Source organism: Podarcis melisellensis (genome assembly GCF_964234715.1).
Source record: "Podarcis melisellensis genome assembly, chromosome: 5".
Lineage (NCBI taxonomy): Eukaryota > Metazoa > Chordata > Lepidosauria > Squamata > Lacertidae > Podarcis > Podarcis melisellensis.
This window is the reverse complement of record NC_138537.1, coordinates 43948594-43968026: the sequence shown is the minus strand read 5'-3', so window position 1 is coordinate 43968026 and position 19433 is coordinate 43948594. Positions and strand designations below refer to the sequence as shown.

At 42.9% G+C, this 19433-nt stretch overlaps 1 protein-coding gene across 3 annotated transcripts in view; it reads left to right on the top strand.

Annotated features, from left to right (window-relative positions):
* The first annotated feature begins 11719 nt into the window (after positions 1-11719).
* The window catches only part of SLF2 (SMC5-SMC6 complex localization factor 2), a 36429-nt gene continuing 28715 nt past the window's right edge, over positions 11720-19433 (top strand). The window contains exon 1 of one of the 3 annotated variants that reach the window (XM_081912268.1): positions 11720-11756. Coding sequence is in view for 1 of the 3 variants with exons in the window: in XM_081912266.1 (XP_081768392.1) it covers positions 15561-15652 (92 nt within the window). In the remaining 2 variants the exon portion in view is untranslated. Of the gene's footprint in view, positions 11757-15226; positions 15330-15434; positions 15653-19433 lie in introns of those variants that run through there. The other 2 variants (XM_081912267.1, XM_081912266.1) reach the window with 2 other exon arrangements.

The window sequence follows — 19433 nt, the reverse complement described above, 5'->3', positions numbered from 1 at the left end:
TTACTGTGTGAACACTTCTTTGTGATAACTTATCGTAAGTAGGGTGGAAATGACTGACATAAATAGTATTGTTTATTTGTGGGGTATCTTCATGCTTTAAAGAAGGAAATAATTCCTGTCTTATCACCAAACTGTGAAGTGCAGATGTTGTAGTACAGTACAGCATAGCATAAGATCTCTTCTGCTAGTTTCAAGAAGTACACAGAGTTCGGGAATGAACAAGAGGACGGGTATAGTTGTAAAATGCAAATAATAATATTATGACTTTGATCCATGCACTAATCTTTTGAGTTCCTCCCTAATGTGGCTATATGTACTTATCTTAGAGCAGATGGGAAAGCTCTGTAAGCTTCATGGTGCAGAAGGATGGGTGTCTGATAACTGCTCATGGTGCTGTATGAAAAGAGTAATGCCTAAAGACTGAATTTTACTAAATATACCCTGTTTGATTAGGCATATGGGTCCATACAAGCTGTTGGGACAATATTGGGGTGGCCAAGCTTTTCCTTCAGGCCATGTATAAGATTGAAGCCTTTTAAAGTCACAGTTGTAAGGATCAAAGTTAAATTCAGTGGGACATGGGAATCAACATGTATAGGTTTGGGTTGCACATCTAAAGTATTGCCTTTTAACCTAACAATGCTAACTTTCTCAGCCATTGGTTTCATACTGTAACTTGTATGCAGATAGTCACACTCATCTACTATTTTTACACAGAGATGCCACCCATGTTTTGGCTAATAATAATAATAATAATAATAAATTTTTTTAATTTATACCCCGCCCTTCCCGGTTCAAAAACTGGGCTCAGGGTGGCTAGCAACAAATTTAAAACACTTTAAAATAATTATAAAAGCAGCATAAAATACAGTATAAAAACATGAATAACAATAAAATTCAAAAATCAATGAGATAATCCCCAGGGCTAGCTGGCTGAATTGGTCCTACTTGGGCCAGCGAGGAAGCCAGGGGAGAATTAGCTGTGGGGTCTCAGAGCAGGTGATTTCATAAAAGGGGAGGGGGAGGGAAGAGAAGGGAAATAAAAGATCAGGCTGAATTCCAGTTAAAGTCCAGGTGGAATAGCTCTGTCTTACAGGCCTGACGAAAGAAGGTTAAATCCTGAAGTCTCATGGGACAAAGCATTCCACCAAGTCGGAGCCATCACTGAAAAGGCCCTGGCCCTGGTGGAAGATAGTCTGACTTCCTTAGGGCCCGGGACCTCTAAACTATGGTTATTCATGGACCTTAAGGTCCTCTGCAGGGCATACCAGGAGAGGCGGTCCTGTAGATACAAGGGCCCTAAGCGAGTACAGGCCACACACATTTTGTGTGTGTTCAAAGAATGCACGACTGTGACACATGGGGTGTTTTGGACCCAGAAGAGGGCTTATACTGCATCATACTGTCACTTTTAGGCTGATGGTATTTTTCTGTAGAAAGAAGAGGTGAGTGGATTATATGATAATGTCAAAGTGCAGGTGTGGCAACATCACCTTAGCTCCACCCAGGTTAACTTGGGGTGTGCATGCATGCAGCTGCTTGAATAGGAGAGCCACCTAAAAAGGATAATCCACATAGATGGCAAACGCTCAGCTATATTGGCTTATGGTTATGTGTCTTGACGGATCCCCTTGATGACACACAAGATAACACACACGAGTGAACTCGGCAGCTCCTGGAGTTTAGTTGCTGTCTAGCTGTAGAACTGAATCCACGGGGCGTTTCAATTGTTCCCAAAGCCTATGGAATTCAGTTCTCAGAGCTAGGCAGCCATGTGGGACTCCTGCTGGTTGAAGCGGCCATCTGTAGGAGAAAGCCAGATGCAATTATATTACTAGAGATGTCAAAACTCTTAATAACATAGGTGGAAAACTAGTATATCAGTAGCATTAAAAAGAGAGACCACCCAGTATCAACTGCTAGCCATGGTGGATGCAATGGCTTGTGGAAACAGCCCAAGAGCTCTCCTTCAGACATAGGCCTGGCCAAAGCCAACACCAATCCGTCTTTCATTCTTGTGTTGTATGAGGGAGACTGGGATCCTCCCTTTCCAAACTAACACCACCAAGCCACAGCTCTGGAATGTTCTCCCACTTGAAATGTAAGAACACAGGCAGCTGCATTAGATTGAGTCAGACCATTGGTCTCTTCAGTTCAGTACTGTCTACATTGGCTAGTAGTGGCTCTCCACTACTTCAGACAGGGACTCTCTCCCAGCCCTACTTGAAGATACCAGGGATTGAACCTGGGACCTTCTGCATGCAAAGCAGGTGCTCTGCCACTGAGCTATGGCCCTTCCCTAATTTGTCAGGTGTCAGGCTCTGTCTTGAGGTGTCTTCCACCATAACTTGAAGGCACTTATTGACATAATCTTTTAATGTGTAGTAACGAATTCCATTTCTGTCAATTCTAATGTGCTGCGTTTTTTACCCTTGTAGCTGCTAGGTTATCCTCCTAGTTTTTCCCTCAAGCCAGTTGTTGTGAGTGCAACAATGGGAAATAGAAGCTGTGCTTTATTTTAGTTTTACACAATCATTTTCTTCCCTTGTACTGTGATCTCAGCTGACTTCAGCACTGCTAGTACTCATGGCATTCAAGCCAGTTCACTATGGCAAAATATGTTCTGAGTGTGCAGAGACTGTGCGGTTCAGATAAGTGATGTGGAATGTAGGAAGTGGAAGATGTCTCTTCTGTTGCACAAGTTCCATGTCTCATACCCATACCCTGCCACAATACCCATTACCCAGTTCTACAACTAATCCTTTCTTTTGCAGCTCCCACACATGAATCCCATTTGCTGGATTAGCACAAAAGTGTTTCTGCCTTTTTGATTGGAGCACAGGGATATAGAAGAGACACCATTTTTTCAAAAGGAATATTGCCAAAAATAATAATCGCCTAATCCAAACATGTTCTTTCTAGTGACTGCCCATAAATATTAGAATAAGGCATATTCATGCTTTATTTCTGGCTTACTGCTTTTGGTTTTTTTGAAGCAAACCATGGCTCAGTTTGTCAGACCAGTGTATGCCTTGTTTGAGTGGCCCAGGCATCAGAATTTGAATGGGGACCCGTATACCCTGGGCAGACACATGTTCATGATTAAATCAAAGTTTAAGACAAACTGTGGCTTATCGTGACATGTGAAGGAAGCCATAGTTACAGACAATAGTGCAGCAGCTGCTTTTGCATGAATGCCTAACTCTATAAAAAAATAGTCTATAGTATAAGTCTAAAGTATAAGTGCTGAGGCAGTTATTTACACAGCCCCTTCAAAAGTTCTCTATCTTTACTTATTAAATATTTCAATAATATGATAAATTGTTATTTATTATACCCACCTGACAGAGGCAACTGAGGCTGAAATTGTGACTTGCCAACACCTCTGTACATTTTAACTCTAATCCAAGTTTGGCTACTTGTCCTCAGTGAGTTTTACTCCTCTCTCTCTCTCTCTCTCTCTCTCTCTCTCTCTCACACACACACACACACACACACACACACACACACAGAGAATTGAATCCCGGTTATCCTTAACTGAAGTTTATGCAAACTACTTAAACTGCATTTTGTCAGAGATACCACCATCCAACTACTCCTACTGTTAAGATTTTGTGGCTTTCCCATCTATTTAACCTGAACTTTATGTTCCTGCATCTTAAACACATCTCACCTCTTGCCCTTCCTTTCCTAACCACCAAAAATATAACCTCTCCTCAAACACACCCTTAACTGTTGACAAAAACAAACAAGAAAATGTACAAAACTCTAGTAATTTGAAATGATAGATCCTTCTTCAAGAACAAGATCATTCACTATGTATGCTGCTTTGATTTGGAATACTAGCCTACAGTGATAACTTGCTGAGATTTAATTTTTAAAACTTCAGGTTCTAGAACATACAAAATGTAGTTCAAACAAGAAAAAGGTCTCACCATACAGTTCTTGTTTTCAGCACATAATTTCAAATAGTGTCATGAAAACAGCACTTACCTGTTAACTCTTCTCTGCTGTAGCTCCAGCTGTTTCTTCCTAGGCTGCAGGAGAAAGGCAGCCAGAGGCACTTAAATATGACAAGCCACTTACTCACTTCTCTTCCTGGACTGCTGAGGCAACTTCCACTGCCCCCTCCTTTTCAACCTTTTGGTTTCCAGGCTTTTCTGAGAAATGAGGAAAGCGTGGGAGGGCAAGTCAAGCATCCCGCAGAAGCAAGCCTGCCAGGATCCAGTTCTCAAGAAACTCCCTGGACCTGTCATTGCAGCTGTCTATTCCCAGAAAAGGAAAGAACGCGTGAAAATAGAAAGGTGAGCAGGAGGACAGGGAGCCATTTCTGCTGGAGGCTGCATTTTCTCCTGCCTTGTTTGAACAGAAAAGGAGGGTCCTGCCATCTCTTCTTCCCCCACCCCACTTCAGAATTTAGCAGCTGAAGCATAATTGAATGGCTATCAATATTCTTGTTATTTCCAGGTGCATGCTATAGTGACCTCTCATTACAAACCCTTCTGGTCTTCTGGTCCTTAGTTATCTATTGATACCCAACTCAGGGGGAAACCAGAATGGATCAACCCAGGTGCAGTGGTTGCTTCTTCTTGTCATAAATACCGTTGGGCAAATTTACACATGCTATTCAATCCAGGTAGATTAAAAAAAATGTCTGCCTGGACTGACAACCAAACCAGCCCTGCTGTCAGCACCCCTGGACAACTATTGGACCCTCAGAGTCTTGACAGGGCTCACCAGTGCTGATTCCTATCCTGACACACACCTCCCAAGTCTGGGAGTAGCCATCTTAGTTTCCCACAGTGCCACAGACCCGCTAATACTATGCCAGCAGTGGTATTGTGGGAAATGTAAATGATCACCTGTGCTGCTGCCAGGTAATCCCATAACCATGTCAAACCTGGAGCCATTTTTGAACAATGCCCATTAAGTAGTTGTGTGACCTGGTCCTCAAGTTTAGGGTCATTTCATATTTACATATTTACGTATTTGTAAAATATTGGCACATGTGCACATGAAGGTTATTTGTTGTTATGCCTAGGGATTTTTTTCAGCCAGAACTCACAGGAACTCAGTTCCAGCACCTGTTAGGTGGGTTCCACTGCCATTATAAGAGAACAAGCAACTTCTTTTTCTAGAAAAAAATGCACTAGTTATAGCACCTTCAGCTTCCCAATAACTCACTGAATGACTTGTTTAAAGCTACTCAGTCTCATGCTCAACACTGCCATCTGCAAGAACAGCCTTCCCCACCCTGGTGCCCTCCAGATGTTTGGGACTACAGTTCCCATCAGTCCCAGCCAGCATGTTTTTTCAAAACATCCAGGTTATGGAAGGCTGTGCTGAACACTAGCAGAGGAGAGAGTTAGAGCTGCCAGTAGTCTGCACATTTCATTACTGTCAAACGTTACACATTAGAAGCAATTGCCAATTTAGGACTGCTGAAGTGTAGGCTTGTCATTCTGTAATCCTTCCTACCTAGGGCTGAGAAAGTCAGTTACTTTGAAAGAATGACCTTTTTGGCTAGCCATCATTAGGAAGCACAATAGGCTATTGTTTATCAAATAAGGAAAACCAGAAATTTCCTGGATTCTGGTTTACAGGAAGCACAGAAACAGCATGAATGGAGGCAAGGAAATTAAAACTGGAGGGACAGATCAACAGGAAAAGTGACGTTCCTCTGGAAACACATCTATGATACTCTGTGCTGATACTTGCATGAGAAATTTTATGTGGAATATATTATTATTTATTAGCTAAATAAATTTATATATTGCTTACCTACAGTTGCCTCTAATGATTGTAAAGAATGTGCTTATTTTAGAGAGTGTGTGTGTGTAATTTTCAGTGTCCCACAGCTGTCTGTATCTCCTTGTGCCTTGTTTGGTTTATAAGCCTCTTGGGGTAAAGAACTGCCATGCCTCTTCCTTGGAAAGCATCATGTACATAGAGAGATGCTGCTACATGGAATAATATAATTCTAGAGTTGGAAGGGACCCTGAGGGTCATCAAGTTCAATCCCCTGCAATTGCAGGAATCCTGCCCACAGCCTTCTCTGTGTGGGCTCACACTACCAACATTCTGGTTAACAGCCAGCCACAGCTGAGCCAGAGTATAACAGCAGATGCATATTTCAACAAATACGTTCTGATGAAATAGCATCGTGATCAGGCTCTTATCCCCCACATCATGATTTATATAGACAATTTAGGACAGTCTGCACTGGTGCTTCACTTTTTGCTTTGGCTCTCTCTTATCCTTCCCACTCCCTGGAACCAGTCTCACGGTAGCCCAACAGAGAGCCAGTGTTGTGTCATTTGTTGTCTGAGGTTATGAAACACTTTCAGGTGACAACTTGTTGGGATAGATCACTCTGCCCCATGGAGGTAAAAGACACAATAAACCAAATAGCTTACACCTTTTTACCCTGGCTTTTGACATGTGAGGTGTATGTTTTTAGGACCCACCTTATTTTTATGATTGTAGTTTGTTTGAAAATATTTTCCCCATTGGGTTTTAATGCTGTAACCCACCCTAGGATCTTTGGGTAGAGTGGGTAAGAAATACTGCAAGGAGACAATGTCTTTATTAGGTAGGTAGATAGCATTCTTTGAACTATGTTTTTATAGACCTAAATAAGGTAAGGTGAAGGACCCCTGGATGGTGAAGTCCAGTCGAAGGCGACTCTGCGTTGTGGCGCTCATCTCGCTTTCAGGCCGAGGGAGATGGCCTTTGTCCACAAACAGTTTTCTGGGCCATGTGGCCAGCATGACACTAAACCACTTCTGGCGCATGGAGGACCGTGACGAGTGCCAGAGCGCATGGAAAACGCCTAAATACCATACTGTTGACGAGATAGTCATAGTTGGTGATCACTGCAATTGTCCCCACTTCATACAGTACTTTTATACTATGCTTTTTACTGGACTAGTTAATGTTAGAATTAATATCACTTTACTTGTTCTGAGGGATTAACATGGCTACTGAGATTGTCCTGGCTTTGTGGATTAGATACTCTTGAGCAGTGAGAGGAAGCTACTCACAGAGTGCAACTGGCAAAAATTGACAGGATGTTTCATTGAAACTATTTCATTGTGTACCGGAACAAAGGGGAAGAATAGGGGTTTTCTGGTTCACTTTTTAAAGTTACAGTTCCCTGCAAAGATTTTAATATTAATTTGAAAAAGCAGAAGTACCTAGGACAAGCCCTGCCAAGAAAAATAAAGAACTTATTTGTGTATGCTACAACAGCAGCAAGAGTCTTGCTAGCACAAGGATGGAAGAATGAGGAAATCCCAACGAAAGAACAATAGCAAGAAAAATTGATGAACTATGCGGAATTGGCTAAATTGACATACAAACTGCGTGTTAAGGACAACTGTGACTTCAAGGAAGAATGGGAACTTTTTACAAATTATCTAAAAAGACAACAAAATGATCTGGACTCCTTGGCAGGTTTTGAATAAACATCCACAAATTTATTAGTTCAACATATGATAGACAAGGCAAGGATATGTACAATTTTATAACATGCAGAGAACAATATGTGTAAAGAAACCAGAGAGGGGAGCTGAGGGAAGTCCTGGGTGGGGGGGGGAGAGGGGGGATGGGGGGAAGGGGGGAAGGGGGAAAATAATGTAACTGATTATTTGGACTGATAATTTGTTATGTTGGAATTGTTTAATAAACATATTTTTAAAAAAGAAAAAGCAGAAGTACCTATCTTTTCACAGAAGGGTGGCCTTTTATTTCAGTTTGTGAAATAGTGCTTGATAATTTCGACGAAAAAGACACAAATTAAGGCTGTGTCCACCCTTTACAGCACACTGAAAAACACATTATTTCCCTAAAAGATTCTCACAGTTTCCAGCAACCCTTAACAGTGCTTATAATTATTTGATAACTACAATACATGTACTATAATAATATAATAATATAATAATAATAGTTCTTAGGATGTATCTGCTATCAGATATTTTTGATTAGCCCCATCTACATAACATAAATGTGAGTAATTATGTAAACATCTGCATTTTTATTAAGAAAGCAGTCAGTATGCTTAAGGCTTAAGCATTCTGCTTTGAGATACAGTATAGTTAACAATTATATAATTTAATACTTTTGACTACTTGCTATCTTATTCAAAAAGCTCTATGTACTAACCATAAACTTTTATACTACTGTGTTCTCCTGTAACATTGGCATAACGTATTTTCCATGCCAGGATAATGTCGTTTTTCCCCATGATGATGTACACTTAGACATTGCCAACTGAGAAATTATCAGAATTGGGCAAATCACATTTTTCACATCTAAAGAGTTTCAATACTTCTGAGTTGTAAAGTCTGAAGTGACACAAAAGCACAGAACTAGATTAAAAGCAGACATTGGCTAGGATCCAAAGGGAGCACCCACACATGATGATCATAGTTCCTGAGAATCTGCCAACTGATAGTAAAGAAGCCTACGAGAACCACAATAGCAGCTCCTGCTTGAGTATAAGAAGCTGCAGGTACAACCCTGCCCCAACACTTTGCAACTGCATAATTATTCACTCCACAGTAGATTGGTCTTCTGTGCACAAAAATTTATGGACCTCTATTCCGCATACAGTATTGCTTGCTTTAGCCTGTGGGGTATTGTCCAGATGCTGTTGGACTCCAACTCCCATCAGCCCTAGTCAGTTAGAGAATTGCCAGTGACAAAGGGAGCTGTAGTCTAACATCTTCTGGAGGGCACCAACCCTGCCATCCCCCATGTTAATCCCATCAGTAATTTAACAGACACTTTGATGGGCAGAGGAATAAGACTCTGATGCTTAAGTGCTAACGAGTTTAGTGGAGGCACTGATGGTCTGTTTTAAAAAGCATGACTGGAGCTGCTAACCATAATACAAAGGACATGTCCATCTGGCTGGTTCTCTGATGAAAAATGTTGAACTAGAAGAGTTAATTACCATTCTGCTCTTGGTAGCGCATGATATAGGGGTGGCACTGCAATATTAGGGGTAGGGAGGTGCTTAATCATTCCCAAGTTGTTTACCTTTAAAATAGTTCCCCACCTCACCATGTTTCGCAGCTGCGTGTGCACACGGACACACCAAGGGATAACAGATAATAGTCTTCCTATATTTTTTCTCCACAGGGTGAAAAATAAGTTTGAAGGATGACACAGAAATATTGACCATGAAGAAAGGTTAAATACCCTCTTCTTCCTGTCCAGATTGCAAGCACCAGCAGCTGCTTTTCATTAAAAACTAACTCAGTTTGTCACTAGAGGCACAGCAATTTATAAAAGCCTTGTGGATTATTTTTTTTAAGGCACATTCTTTTCAAATGCAAGCCATCTTTGCAGCAGAAGCGAAACAGGGATTATTGCAACATGAAAGGGCCTTGACAATAGAGGAAGTGGGCAGCGATTGATCCCCTTTACCAGCGGCATTAGGAAGCTGGAATATTTACAAGTAGAGCAAGATGCGACATGAGAGTTGGCAGCAGTGTCAATGCCCTTTGTCAAAAATCATCCAGCATTTCATTTTTACATCATACTATGTACTTTTTTTGCTGGTTTTCTGAATAGAACTTGCTTGAGCTAATGGCAAAGACTGTAACCTTAGCTCTATTTACCTGGAAGTAAGCACCTGTGAATTCTGAGTAGACATGGTTAGAATTGCAGCCAAAGTTTCAACACGTGAATGCAGCATTTGCTATGTTTGCTTTTCTGTAGCACTCCCACACAAAAACCTCCATTATTACTTGAACTATTATATTGCAGATCACAGAAAGAAATACACTTTTGCTCTGACAGTTACACATCAAGGCACATTTTCCCAACCGTGGAATTAACATAGCATATTAAATTCCACATTATGGATTTCTACCTCCTTCCACAGTCTACGCTAAGATTCAGATGGTTTTAACAGCAGCCTTCCTTTCTCTCCTCCCTCCCCCCACTTCATTTTTTAAAGCATCCAGCTTGGTAAAGAATTCAGAACACAAAAGCTTTGCACATTATTTTGTGACATTTTAGTTGGCCTAATCAAGGTGTTGCCCTAAAATGTATTTTGGAATTTGGATGGATCGCCTAATCCCTGAACGGTTGCATCTCTGTGACAAGGTCCTGGATCCCTATTTACTGGTTCTGCAACCCACCCCATGGTGACTGGACAAAGGCAGGAAAGGGCAGATATCATCTTCAGCTGCTACCTCAGCTAGTGCTATTCCCCTTCCTGACAAAGTAGGACCTTGTCACCATAGTTACCTACAGGTTAGACTACTGCAGTGTGCTCTCTATGGAGGCTTACAGCCCTTGAAAAGCATCTGAACAATTCAAATTGTTATGTACACCCTGGCCACCAGGGGGGAATTGTTTATATAGTTTTCACACAGGTCCAGTAAGTTAATTTAGGCGGGAAACCCTGGGCTGTTGTTGTTACAATGTTGCCAGCCGGCTGCCTATAAAAGCAGGACAGCTGAGCTGTTTGCTGTTCAGTTCAGTTCCAGCTTACTTATAAAGAACTACAGTGGTACCTCAGGTTACAAACGCTTCAGGTTACATACTCCGCTAACCCAGAAATATTACCTTGGGATAAGGACTTTGCTTCAGGATGAGAACAGAAATCGCACGGCGGCGGCACAGCAGCAGGCAGGAGGCTCCATTAGCTAAAGTGGTGCTTCAGGTTAAGAACAGGTTCAGGTTAAGAATGGACCTCCGGAGCGAATTAAGTATGTAATCAGAAGTACCACTGTACTTGGAGAAATCTCTGTGTCGTCTGCTATGTCCACCCACTACTTAATACAAATGGTGCAAAGATGCTGCTGCCAAATTGCTGGCTGAGGTCAGTTGTTTAGGACATAATACATCCAACTTGCATTGGTTACCTGTTAGTTTCTAGGCTCAAGATAAGGCACTAAGTCAAACCTTTAAGGATGTAAACAGTGGTAACTGGTTACCTTAGGGTCTGCTGTTTTCCATATGTACCTTTCTGTATGCTTCATTTAACATCTTGAGGGCTTGCTCCTGGTACTACTCTTAAATGAAATGGGAGGCAGCCAGGAGAAACAAGGCCTTTTCACCTGCAGCACCCAAGAGAGGTTTGTCAGGCCCTGACACTATTCTCTTAGGTATTTGGATCAAAACCTGGTTGGTCCAGAGGTTTTTTTAAAAAATATTGAGTTATTGTTCTTTGACTTTGATCTTTTAGTGCTATTATTTCTATGATATATGTTGCTTTGCTGGTTTTTAATTGTGTTGCCATTTTACATATTGAACGTATGATGTTTTATTATGTGAGCTGCCCTGAATTCACATAATGAAAAAGCAGGATATAACTTATTAAATAAACATAAATTATTATTCCTCTTTATCTTACCAGTTTGGATACTTCCAGTCAACAAATAAGTGATTTTTCCCCCTACTAAGGCTATACTAGCACCAACTCTATTCAGTTCCAGCAATTAAGCACCATTTAGCTGCTGTGCAATGGACAGCTGCCTTTTGCTACTGCTCTGGGAATTTCAAACTTTCAGCACCTTTGTTTAAAAGTTCCAATAAGGGAGAAGTTCTATCTTGTTTCCCACCCTCTTATAGTTGTGGTGATTTTTCTTTAAATTTCTAACATATTCGTAGTGTCAGATTGTCAAGTGTGGATAGGCAAATCAGTATAAAGGTTCTCATGGCTTCTGTGCCTTTAAATAGAAGCCTTCTGTGTCTCTTCTGCTACTAACGGTTTCCTGTTGAGTAGAGTAGCAGCATTGGTGAGTCGTAGTTCTTCTTAGTTGCCCCTTTATGTTAGTCCCTGTTTTTTGGGGGGGTATGGTGTGTGTTTTAATTATATTTTAATTTATCGTATACAGTAATATTGTGATTGTTGTTGTTTAGTCGTTTAGTCGTGTCCGACTCTTCGTGACCCCATGGACCAGAGCACACCCAGCACTCCTGTCTTCCACTGCCTCCCGCAGTTTGGTCAGACTCATGTTTGTAGCTTTGAGAATATTGTGATAGAAAAGCATAAAAGAGCTCAATGGGGAATTCAAAGTTGGGTGCAGGCACTTTCCTATGTCTCAAAGTGTTTTGCCAGGCTCCATTAATTTACTCTTTAACAACCAGCTAAATACTTTTTGCTTAGAAAGTGCTTCTAGGAGGCCCAAATTCAGCCTTATTTTTAAATGTGCCTTTTAATACTGATTCTTATTTATAAGCTTTATTTAAATAGATAAATCACCTTATATGTTGCTTTTTGGGCATTTTATAAAGAAACAACTAATATTATTTATAAATAAAATGAAGTAAAGTTTGTACAGTTATCAAGAACTGTTGCCACTCAGTGCTCTTCTTTAAGGGAGAGTATAATTACAGAATGCGGTTGCTAAGTAGCCTTATACTACTCTCTAGTGGCCTAACTAGGAGGTTACAGAGGTGTAAGCAAAGAGCAACCTTATGAAGAGTATGTACAGTATTTACCAGCCTCTCAAGGCTCACTACCCTCATGTGACTGCTTCCAAAACATGTTGACCCATAAAAACCTCTCAACTACAAAGTTCCATTAACTTTAAATTTCTGGCACAATTCTTTTAGTCATTTTGGCTAAAACACCACTATTTTTATTGTTACTTTTGGCTTCATTATTTCTATGCTGTTATCTCTGTGATTTATTATTATTGTTATTATTTATTATCAATTTTTTATACCCAATCCATCTGGCTGGGTTTCCCTAGCCACTCTGGGCAGCTCCCAACAGATTAAAAACAGAATAAAACATCAAACATTAAAAACATCCTTAAACAGGGCTGCCTTCAGATGTCTTCTAAAAGTCAGATAGTTGTTTATTTCCTTGACATCTGAAGGGAGGGCATTCTGCAGGGTGGGTGCCACCACTGAGAAGGCCCTCTGCCTGGTTCCCTGTAACCTCACATCTTACAGTGAGGGAACTGCCAGAGGGCTCTCAGAGCTGGACCTCAGTGTCTGGGCTGAACAATGGGGTGGAGATGCTCCTTCAGGTATAATGGGCCGAGGCTTTTTAGGGCTTTAAAGGTCAGCACCAACACTTTGAATTGTGCTTGGAAATGTACTGGGAGCCAATATAGGCTTTCAGGACTGGTGTTATATGGTCTTGGGGGCCACCCCCAGTCACCAGTCTAGCTGCTGCATTCTGGATTAGTTGTAGTTTCTGGATTACCTTAAAGGTAGTCCCATGTAGAGTGCATTACAGTAGTCCAAGTAGTCCGTATATGTTGTTTGGTTGGTAATATTTGGTTTAAATTTTTATATTGAATGCAATTTTATTTTATGTTGATGTTTTATAATGTGAGCAGCTGTTCTGAATTTACGTCAGACAGTCAGGTGGTGTAGCCACAGCAGTTACAAGAGTGGGAATGACTGCTGGGAGAAACGCAGAGAGAGGATATACCATGGTGCACCTGTAGCACTGGATGCCTTCATCTGCCCTGCCTGCAATAAAACATTTCTCTTCTGTATTGGTCTCAATAGTTACAGCAGGTGCTGTAACTCTCCGAAGGGGCACACTTCCATTTTCTCCCAAGACACTGATGCCAACAGCAATTGCTGGTGCTTGCACAGAGCCCTTGTGGCACTTTGAAGTGGGGCTTCAAAATGCCATGCAGTGTGCTTGTGCCCAAATGAGTTAATTTCACTGTGCAGGCGAAAACAGATTACCCCACACCACACTGACACAGTGTTCAAAACTCCCATTGTTCTAGGTGCATTTTGTGACAAGGAATTTCATTAGCATGAGCTGTTTTTGAGCTCAGCGCAGTATTGCACCTAATATTTCAGATTAAAACTGCAGAATGGAAGGAAAGGAGGACCTTTTTCTGCCTCCCCACTTCCAGCTATTTTCTAAAGACTGGAGAAGAGACCCTCTTAAGAATATTAGGGGGTGGGCAGGGGAAGGGCTAGACCATGTGAAAAATGAACAGTTCATATTCAGCTTTGTATTCTTGTTATAAAAAGTGTTCCTGGACATTCCGTTGTTGTGCCCATAACCCAGGTTTAAGGTGCCATTTAGCTCCTAACTTTCATATGTTTCTAACATTGCACTGACATCAGATGATTTGCACATGGGTAGCCTTGTCTGCCTGTCAAACTTGGCCTTCAGGGGATGGGGAAGAGAAGGATTCAGCCCACAGGCCAGAACCTGTTCAACAGCACTGGTGTAAGGTTTTATGTGTTAACATAAGCACCCTGAATTTGGCATCATAGCATGTTGACAGTCAGTGCAACGCCTTTGGAACTGGCGTAACATGTTTACTTTTTTGGCTGCACAGGCCAGATCCTCATCTGGGTTGGCCAGTTTCAGTTGACTGACATGACAAAGATGCCAGGTGATTTGGTAGTCTAGTTGGGACTTCAAAGCACCTCACAGGCAGCAGGGTACAGTACTGTTAAAATGGACAGAAAAAGACTGAGCAGGGGTTTCAATGCAACCCCCTTCCTGATAAGGAGCAGGTTTGTAATGAATCCTGCTCATCAGCTGATTTGGTATGTTTATATCTTAAGTAGCTTTTATTATATTGAATTGTTATGCACCACTTTAGTAGTAATATTTATTCAGCTTATATCCCACCCTTCCTTTCAAAAGAGCACAGAGTGGCAAAGGTATAAAAACCTCTGAATCTGAATTGACATTCATTTTAAGTAATTACTTTAAGCAGAAAGTGAGAGTGAGGTGAGATGGGTGCTGTGTGACCTACTCCTGCAGCTCCTTCCTTAGGTCAGTCAGCTGCCTGCCTGCTTGGGCAAGTGAAGGACGGAGATTCATTTGCTCTTCTTGAGAGAAACAGCTAAGAGGATTGGGCTCAGAGTGAGGGGGCAGCAGCTGCTGTTCTTTATTTCCACTTTCCCCGTTCACTGTCGCCTCACGGCTCTTGGGCAGTTGAGCATGGAGCGGAACCTGGCCAGAACTCCACACAAAAGAAAACATGGCAATCCTGCGTGTCTGATTTGAGTTGATGGACTACACAAGCGCAGAGCCCGGCGTTCAGACCGTATCGTTTTACTCGTCTTAGTCTTATTACACCAGAAACCGGCTGCCCGCCCCGCGTGCGTCGCTTCCACCCGCGCGCAACAGCATCCTCTCCTGAACTGAGCTTCGGGGTTCATGCCGTCGGAACGCGAGAACAAGTGGTACGCGCGCGCGCGCCTTCCCGCTGGCCTATCACAGGCGCCGCGCGCCGGAGGCGCCAACAGCAACGCTCCCCCCCCCCCCCGCGCTCAGTCCCGTGGGAAGCAGCCAGAAGCAAATTGCATAATGGGATGGGGAAACCAGTGGCTCGTTTTTGAACGCCGTCCGTCCCGGCAGCCAACCCGAGGTAGCTCCTGGCTTTCCATCCCGCCCAGTTCTGCCACGGCAGCTTGGCAGCCTATGGAGAGGAGGGCCCTTCCCTGAGCTCCGCCAATCCCAGCGCCGCCTCGAGAATTCCCCGCTCGGCCTTGCCTCCTGACCGGTAGTGCCGTGCTATGGAGTACGGAGCGCTCGGAGAGCAACGTCGGTGCCTGACAGAACCCACAAATCGAGGCGGGCTGCGGCGCCCGGCGGGGACATGACCCAGAACCTCAGTAGCGGCTCCCCCGCGGGCACCCCCAAGAGCCACAGTAAAGCGGCGGGCCGGGGAGACGGCGCCGGGGGTGGCAGGTACGGCAGGGCGACGACGGCGGTCACAACAACAACTCCCACCAGGCAGCGTGTCGGACGCGCGGGCGAAGCTCCCTGGGTGCCGCGCAGCGGCCTGTCCCACGCATGTGCCCGACGTGGGTTGGGGGTGGGTAGTTATGAGGCGGGAAAAGGGGCTTCAAAGCTCCCCGGCGGGGGTACGTGGGGGGGGGGGGTCTCTCGCTTGCGAACTCTGCTCTTTGTAAAGAAAATAGCCAGCAAATATAAATTGCCATTAAGTGGAAGACTGGCTGGGCTAGAACCTTCACACCCTGAGGCGCTAGATTTTTACTTGCAAGGACTTTTCTTTTTGAAGGGCAGCAGGGTGGAGCCATGTTATTTTGGCGAGGGGGCCCTTCACAGTATGTCATTTCGGTGGTGGTGGTGGGTTGTTGCACTTTCCTGGTTCGTAGAGAACAGAAGCAGGACAGCGGCTTGCTAGAGCACCTCACTTGCCCTCCTCCTCTTGGGGAAGCGACAGTGAGGATTCCCAATTGTTTTGTGTCGTCTCCTACTTGCTTGGGTTCTTGCTGAGGGGAGCTGCCGTAACTTGATTAATTAATCCTCCCTATCACTCCCCCACCATTCTGCTTTGGGAGGGGCAAGAAAGTGAGTTGAGGCTGCTCTTTGCAGTCACCTCCTCAGGTGCCAGGACCAGAAAGCATCATAGTCCAGCCACAGTCTGCTTATTCTGTGTGAGCAATAGAGTGATTAAGATTCCTCTTGGTGTCATAAACTCAGATATATAAGCTAATCGCCAAATGGCACCTTAAACCTAGGTTATGACTGCCACAACAGAATGTCTAGGTGCCAATCTTTTTTAAACAATGAGCCTTATTCATAGCTGTCAACTTTTCCCTTTTCTTGCGAGGAATCCTATTTGGAATAAGGGAATTTCCCTTAAAAAAAGGGAAACATTGACAGCTATGGCCTTATTTTTTCATTCTTTTTCATTTCATTTCTATACCACTTGATATATTAAAGAGAAACATCAAAGTGGTTTACAACACATTAAAACATCAGTTGAAACAACCCAGAATAAAACAAATTTAAGCTTCAAAGAAAACATTTCAGATCCCTCTCTAAGTGACATTTTGCTTTCCCCAGAATTATTTACCTACTTAATTTATATAGCTGCCCCATAGTAGAAGTACTCTAGGAAGTCAGTGTACTGTAGTGGTGTCAGACCAGGACCTGGGAGATCAGGGTTCAAATCCCCACTCATTCATGAAGCTCACTGGATGATCTTGGGCCAGTCACAACCTCTTAACCTACCTCACACGGTTGTTGTAGGAATTGACTGAGATGGGGAGGTGAACCATATACTCCTTGGAGAAAAACGTGGGTTATAAATGCAGTAAATAAGGTCGCCTGCTTACCTGCTTAAGAAAGCTTGAGAGGCCAGACAGATGGAGATGTCAGTCACCAAGCTGGCAATCCAGAGATCTCCACAGGGTTGCAGTTGGACCTGCGCCAGTCATAAAACGTGCCTGGCTAATTTTGGACACTGTTTCTCATTGCTAGGTTGCCAAAAGAGAGAAGGCAGGTAGGCAAGCCCTTGCCATTGTCAATTAGCCACATGATTTTTGGGGTGGGGGCAGCCACCTCTGCTTTGCTGCCTACTCACTCTAGGTAGTAGTTCTGGGTCTGATTCCCACCCCTCTCTGCCCAGAGGGAGAGGGCAGACTAAGGAATGGAGGGAGCTGCTCTTTTGAACTGCTGTTTGTTTACCTGAGCTGGGGAGGAGGAGCAGGTGCTGCTGTCACCACAGGCAAAGCTCCAGGGGACCTTTCTTTCTGGTAGCTGATTGGAGAATGGCACTGATAGACCATCCCAAGATGGCATCTGCTGTACAGTACTACCCCACTCCCTGTGGGAAAGCATTAAAAACAGCATTTCCTACCTGTAATCTGAAGAGGCGCAACTCATCTACCGCCTCAGGATCCCTCTTCCCAGCTCATACTGAATGTGCACACAGATCCACAACTGTCCTTTGGGATCAGAGTCATTCTTAAGTTCTACAGCTCCTGTCACTCAAGTAACAGCATTTTTAGGATGAGTATAGTGACAGATAGAAACAAACCAGGTGGAACTTAGTGAAATATTCTAAGGCAAATTGTATGTTAACAAGGGGCCAGCCAGATATTTTTGTGCACTTGCTTTACTGACTGCTTTACTGTGTGTTCATAAGCCCTTACAGTATATTCTTTATTAGAAGTGTGTTACTAACTTTTGTTGCTTAGTAGCTGTTGACTGCAATACCTAATAGAATTCCATGCATCTTTTAGAAAGCCATCCAAGATAGGCAGTTCTTAGAGAAAAAGATTCCATAATTATGCATTGTGTAAAGTACACTCTTTCCTGATCTGTTTTAAGATGGACAAATCACCTTCACTGATTCAGTACTGTCCTAATGTGGATTTTGGATTTTTTGTTATGTCTTGCCCAGCTACGGTTTGTGCACTTTCACTGTGTGATCCTGAGCTCTGTTATATGAGAGAGAGAGTACACAAACAATTAATCTTTTAACAGGCCACAAGATAACTTCTCTTCAAAACCTATGAAATTGTTTGATAATTATGGAAATCAAGCACATTAATTTGCATGGGCTTTTTTCAAAAAGCTGAAGAATGTTTATAGAATTAAGTATGGTGTGAAGAAAGAGGGATAGAGGGAAGTTTCTCTCACATAATACTAGAGTCTCACATAAGACCAATGCAGCTGAATGTTGGAAGACAAAAGAAAGTACTTTTCATATAGTACAGGCCGGCTGAGAAGAGGTTACTGGTATATGAGGAGGACTTCTGAGGGCCCAGATGTTTTAACCTGAGCTGCAAACGTTGCTGTGGTTATTATGAGAGAACCACAACAAATATTCTTGGAATACACTGCTTGCCGCCCACCCCCCTTTTTAACAGTTTTTAATATTGAATTTATTCAAGCATGGACATCTGAACTTTGTTTGCTATACAGTGGTACCTCGGGTTACAGACGCTTCAGGTTACAGACTCTACTAACACAGAAATAGTACCTTGGGTTAAGAACTTTACTTCAGGATGAGAACAGAAATTGCACAGTGATAGCGGGAGGCCCCATTAGCTAAAGTGGTACCTCAGGTTAAGAACAGTTTCAGGTTAAGAACGGACCTCCGGAACGGATTAAGCTCTTAACCTGAGGTACCACTATAAATCTAAAATCGGTTTTGACCTCCCCTCTTCCATCTGAAATACCATACCTGGTTTTGTACTGAATGTACTGTAGCATTGCTAGCCTAAGATTAATTAACAATGACATAAATAATTCATACCTTATGTGCCTTTCCAGCTGTGTGACAGGCAGATGTTTGTCTCTTGGTGCTGTGCTGCCCCGCATTGCAGCCACGCCAGGCAGACAGATGGAGATGTTAGGTGTCAAACCTGGTTTCTAGACATCTCTACTACCTCACAAACAGCCGTTGCCTGTTGTGAAATGTGACTGGTACCTGACTAATTTTGAACGCTGCTTGAAAGAGGAAAAACAATGTAGACAATGTGATTTTTATTACTGGGAAACTCTAGTTAAGAGTGTAGATTTTGAGTTTCCCAGAGCAGCTGGCTGGCTGCATCAGGAAGGAGGGAGGTCCTTATCAAATGAGGTAAAGGCTATTGAGGAGGAGTGATCTTTTTTACATAGGCATAACACTCCCTTCCAGGAAAGTGAAACTAATCTTGAACATAGAGGTTGACTGCTGCAAAGAGTCTCAAAGAAAGCTGAATCTAAAACT